The 6,017-nt window shown below is 42.3% G+C and overlaps 1 protein-coding gene across 2 annotated transcripts; it reads right to left on the bottom strand.

Annotated features, from left to right (window-relative positions):
* Positions 1–2,118: 2,118 nt before the first annotated feature.
* Positions 2,119–5,457, bottom strand: CFAP97D1 (CFAP97 domain containing 1; the record flags this gene model as incomplete). Of its 2 annotated transcripts, none has more annotated exons than XM_081116224.1 (5): positions 2,119–2,215; positions 2,688–2,744; positions 4,316–4,434; positions 4,719–4,789; positions 5,334–5,457. In XM_081116224.1, the coding sequence occupies 5 exons, from the start codon at positions 5,455–5,457 to the stop codon at positions 2,119–2,121; spliced, it is 468 nt and encodes a 155-aa protein (XP_080972350.1). The 2 variants fall into 2 exon arrangements, with proteins under 2 accessions (XP_080972350.1, XP_080972349.1); XM_081116223.1 differs by lacking the exon at positions 2,119–2,215 and adding an exon at positions 3,246–3,369 and having other exon boundaries at positions 2,624–2,744.
* Positions 5,458–6,017: the final 560 nt, after the last annotated feature.

Below are 6,017 nucleotides of genomic sequence, written 5' to 3'. Positions count from 1 at the left end.
TGCATTAATAATACCAGTTGTAAATCACAAGTTCCTGAAATATGGACAGTAACACACACAGAGACTGAGAAATAGGACTGGAAGCTTGAAAATATGTAAGGAAGGGGAAGGCATGAAAGAGAAAGAGTGAAATAAAGGATGAGTAACAGGTTTCTCACCTGGATGTCTAGAAGAATGGTGGTCCTCAAACTGAGATTAACTGGAACCAGTTCAGTAATGAGTTTATATTTGGACATACTGATTTTTTCTTTAAACTTTTTATATTGAGATAATTGTAGATTTACATGTGTGTGAGAAGTAATACAGATAGATCCCGTGTACCTCTTACCCAGTTTACCATGTGTGAAAACTATAGCACGAAGCACCACCAGGACATCGACATTGATACAGTCAAGATCCAGAATACTTTCATCGATAAATTGGATGTCATCAAAATTAAAATACTTTGCTCTGTGAAAGACTTTGTTAAGATGACAAAAAGACAAATTACAGACTGTGAGAAAATATTTTGCAAATCACATCCAAAAAAGGGCTTGTCTCTAGAATATAAAAAGAACTTTCAAAATTCTATATTTCAAAAAGGAACAATCTAATTAGAAAGATATGTAGACATTTCAGGAAAGAGGATAGACAGATGGTAAATAAGCATATGAATAACGTTCAACTTAATTAGAGAAATGCAAGTTAAAACCGCATGAGATGTCACTACACACATATTAAAATGACTGAAATAACAAGAGTGATAATATCAAATGCTGGTGAGAATGTGAAAAAACTGGATCATTCATCCATTGTTGGTGGGAATGTAAAATGATATAGCTACTCTGGAAATCATTTTGTAGTTCCTTTTTAAATGGATTTAACATACAACCCAGCAATTGCACTCTTGGACATTTATCCCAGAGAAATCAAACGTATTTTCATGCAGAAACATTGTGTACAAATGTTCACAGAAGCTTTATTCATAATAGTCAAAACACTAAAAACTACCCAATGTCTTTCAATGGGTGAATGGTTAAATAAACTGTGGTACATCCATACCATGGAATATTAGTCAGCAATAAAAAAGAATGAATTATTGGTACACACAACTTGGATGAACCTCAAGGAAATTATACGGAGTGGAAAAGCCAGTCTCAAAAGTGGGTACACACTGCATAATCCCATTGATGTAACACTCAAGAAATAACATAATGATAGAGATGGAAAACAGATTAGTGATTGCTAGGGGTTAGGGATGAGAGGAAGAGGGTGGCTGTGGTTAAAAGGGGTGCTACAATTGAGTTTTTTGATAATGGTACAGTTAACTATCTTGAATGTGGTTGTAGTTACACAAAGGTACATAAGTGATAAAATTGCATAGAGCCCCACACACACAAATGTGTGTGTTTGTAGCTGGTGAAATGTGAATATGCTCTATTCATTGTACCAATGCCAAGTCCCTGGTTTGGTGGTGTACTATAGTTACACAAGATGCTAACATTGGGGGAAGTTGAGTGAAGGGTGCAGGAGGAGCCCCGGCCCCAACCCCCATCCCATACATTTATCTGTAACTTGCTATGAATTAAATTATTTTAAAATAAAAAAGTTTATTTATAATGAGAATATTTAAGATTTACTGTGCTTCAAAATTAAGTCAGGCTCAGAACCAGCACGACCAGACATAGAAGTCATGCAACATTGTCTTGCCATATGGTTTGATATGTTTCTGACATTTTCACTGTTGCTGCTCCCTATAAATGAACGTGGAACATGAAAACATCAACGAAGCCTTCTTTTCCAATCCCGCGTACTCACAGAGGAACTAATGGCATTTATTCTCTGTGTTGTCTGAACCTTAATTTCATTGTGTGCTTTTGTTTTCCATTTTGACAGAGCTGATCTTGTGGCTGGGTCATCTCACCCCACTTTTTCTTCCTCCCAGAATGGTGGTGATGGTGTATGTCTTAAAAAGCGCTCTCTCTCATTAAAACTTTTCATAGCCCTGAATAAAAATGCTTGTAGCCTCTTTCCTTCAGCCTGCCCCATTCCGTCTCCATTTTGGGATGAGACTTAAAGCCATTGGGTACCTTAAATGTAACTTACTCATTTCATGTTTCAAGCTTTATTGTAGCATCCCTAAGATTGAGCATTCAACCACTTAGGAGTGTCTTGAGATTTTAAGCAGCTAAGAAATCCTAGGGCCTTTTCTTGTGTCTGTTCCGTAGTGAGTGACCTTGTATTCAGGGAGAGAAACAGAGGAACATCAATTATACAGAGCTATTCTTTGGAAAGCCTGAGTGTCCATTTATCCCTCTCCGGGGGGGGGGGGGGGTCAGAAACCAAACTTAGTCATTATTAATGATGTTCAATAATACAAAATACCAACACAACAGTACTTTTGAATAGTGACAGAGACCTGTAATGTAACTTTGGCACAACATTAAAGCCACGAGACCTCCTGTTTATATCTTCTTGGAACAAATCACTTCCCCTTAGACTCATGTTAAGCCTCAAAGCTGATGACAAAAGACAGGCATTTCCTACTTAAACGGAGAGAAAACAAAGACAGAGCTCTAAGTTCCCTGGATGGATGACCAATAGATACAGAAGAGCAAATTCACCTGTTAACTGGGCCCCTCACTCTCCATACAGTTCTCAGGGCTTTGGAATCAAGGGTGATCACCGTGTTCTATAGTAAGACATACCTATTCATCTCGGGAGAGAAGATACTTTGTTGTGTTTCTGATATAGCGTCTTGAATTCTTGAAGGGAAAAAAATCAGAAAGGTTTTTGTCAAAACCAGGGTGCTGGTGCAAAAGCTGAAGTTTTAGATTCTAAGGATGGCTAGAAAAAGCTTACAGATCAAAGCCATGGAGTAGAGGTTTTAAAAATACTGCATATGGCTTTTTTTTTTTTTTCCTTCTTGAAGGGCCATTCCTAAATAAAGCATGTTAACCACCGCCTGGATTGTGTACCCTTTATCTCCTTTGCTTGGACATTCAGCCTTTCTGAATGAAGTGCGGGATGAAGGAAGATGCTAGCAGGTATTTTCCTGAAACTGATGCATAATGGCTTTGCTACCAAGGAGATGTCCTTAGTTCCTGGGTGGTTTGCTTTGGGTGGTTTTTCTCTTACGGATCATTATTTATTATTGCATTTCTCATTCTCTCGCCCTCAGCTGCTTATGGGTCCCTCCTGAGACGGACTCTAATCCGAACACAAACCCTGTGCACGCACAGGAATAGCCCAGAGTTCCCACGTGCCTGCCAGTCTGTCTCAGACGACTTGCGGTCATAGTGGGGTTTGCGATCATCAAGCCTCTTCAGAATGCCCTGGTTTTCCACGGTGATTCTCAATAGGTCCCGGTTCCTCGTTTCCCTGTTTAAGCTGAAAAAACACAACCCCCTGAGATGGGTGAAAAAGAAAATTCTCCCCCTGGATGGGATGGGGGCAATGAGGCGATGATGTCATAAACGCAGGCTGCCTGGGCGCTGGGAGCAAGCTGGCCCTGCTGAGCCCCGCATGCTTCCTGACGGGACTGCACCTGGGCAATGGGCATAGCATCGGCAGGCTTGGACCAGTGGTTCTCGGCCCTGCTGGTCACTAGAAAATTCTAGCTGATTGGTCTGGGGTGCGGCTTGTAAAAAGTGGCATTTTGCAAAAGCCCTTTAGGAATTATGTGAAACAAGAATTGAGAATGTCTGACTTCTACGATGAGGTCTTGCCTATGGATAAATCTCAAATGGCTGGTGACAAGTTTTGTTTCACCTCACTTACCTCAGCTTTCAAGTCAATTTCAGATATACAAGGATATAGGAAAGGCCATCTTGACACTTCCTACACACACACACACACACACACACACACACGCACACACAATTCTCTTGCATACGCTTCTGTGCATTATTATTTATATGAATGTCTCCCCTATCAGACCCGAGTTCTTTGAGATTAGGAAATATGTATCTTATTTGATCTCTGTATCCCAGCCTGAGCATGTAGCAGCTCAGGAAATATTTGTGGAACTGATTGTTAAAAATGCTGTGTCATAGCTCCAGCTATGGTCACCAATTTACAAAAGTATGTATTGCTTTCCTGTGACAAACTCTGAATGGGACTCTGCAATCAGTCTCGTAGATGATACAAAAGCTCTTTAATGCTGGGCACGTTCCCCATTTTTTGGTAGTTTTCATTCTCAACTTCACCTCTGGTTATTCCTCAAGATGACTTCCCTTCAGTACTCCTCCCGCTCAGGGGACCCTTGCACTAAAACTGAACAAGGGGAGAGTCATTTTTGACTTTCCAAAAATGACGTGAAGAGAAAAAACACTACCTCTTGGAAAAGTATTCGTTCCAGCAATCCACCTTGGCTGGGCCACGATGGGCATTGGCGATTTTCTGGCACAGTTGCTTGTTTTCATACTCGATTTTGTTGATTCTCTTTTGCTCGCCCTGGTGAGAAAGCCCGCCCCTCCATGGTGACACCATCACCACTCTGTGCTCCAGCATTGCTCTCCTCTGGGGTTGTGGGAAAGGGCAAACTGAGGACCACAGCGGAGACTGGGAGCAGAGCTGAAGGAACGGGGGGGGGGGGGGGGAGCGGTGATGTGTATGGGGAGGGGGAGAATTAAAGGATCTTTTGGTTAGGTGGGTATTTGGAAGACTCTGGGAAACTGGATCTCTAGGACACAGACAAGAATCAGTAAGGCACATCTGCAGGTGGCAAGAACAAATACCTGTAGTTTGCTCAGTTTTAAAATGTGATGTGTGTGCGCCATTGGAGGTTTGGTATCAACAGCAGGTTTCACTAAAGAAGGATAAGAGAGTAATTTTATGTCAGAGGTGTCCTCTTAGTAGCCTTAGAAAATCTCACATTCTAGACAGTGACCCCGATGAATAAACATTATGATTTTGAATTCTGACCTTAGTCCAGTTCAGGAATTTTAGTTTAATTTCCCAAACTGACATCTTTGAAGAGTTTTGAGCAGAAATAAACGGATGGTAAGGGCTAGAAAAATTAAAATTTACAGAGATAAATGTCCTTTGAATCCCATGACAGAGCCTCTCTCCCACCCTTTCCCAATAGGACTAGCTTGTCTATTGCGTGCTGACGTCCCATTCCCTTTCTAGCTTACTTTGGCTTTAAATAATTTAAATGAGCATTTCTATCAAATAAACTCCCTGGTGGAAGATAAATTTTGTCACTGATGCTAATGTCCTCTTGACCCAACTCGGCAGATAAGGCCACATCATCGCAGAGCCCTGTACTGGTCTGGTTTACTGTCAATATCTCTAAGGTGGACCCTTCCTGAACTCCCGGTGGCAGTGTCCAACCCAAAGTGCCCACATACCTATTTGTACCCTATTCTTGTGAGATACGTAGTGGCCAAAGTCCAGTTTCTTCCTGAAGTTTGTGCTCTGCCTGTGATTAGAGACTATTACAGGGTAGGCTAGATAATCCAAGGAATTGTTCATCTTTTCCTCCTAGGCTCACTTCAGAAATGAGGCAGCTAGGCCCCTCTGTGAGGTACTTAGCTTGTCTCCATGATGGGTTGTCATAGTCACCCAGTTGTGACATCAGGGACAGGTCTCAGTGAAGGAGCAGCAGCAGAGCGTGCTGGTTGTCCCTGGGCTTCTCTTTTGAAAGCTAACCATGGCTCAAGTCGAGATGAGGAGTGAGCAAGTTGGAGGCGCTCTCACCTGCCTGGAGGGCAGTTGCCACCAGCAGGAGGAGAAAGAGGTTTGGTGTGCTGGGGGTGGGGTGGGGGTGGGGTGGAGAAAGGCAGCCTTAGGCTATAAATTAGTCTTGGTTTCCCTTAAAAGTGTGAGTCCATAAGCTTTTAGGGGAGGTGAGCCATGATCCAATTTCTTCACTTAGCAGGTGAGGAAACTGAAGTCCTGAGCAGCAGCCAGGCTGCTCAAGATCCAAGTTAGTAGCAGGGCCGGGCTCAGAATGTGGGCTTCCTGAATTCCCAGGATCACACTTGCTTTTTGGAGGGGCCTGTGGATGGGTGGTTGAATCTGCCATTTTCATG

Source organism: Miniopterus schreibersii (genome assembly GCF_964146895.1).
Source record: "Miniopterus schreibersii genome assembly, chromosome: 16".
NCBI lineage: Eukaryota > Metazoa > Chordata > Mammalia > Chiroptera > Miniopteridae > Miniopterus > Miniopterus schreibersii.
This window is presented reverse-complemented; position numbering and strand designations above follow the sequence as displayed.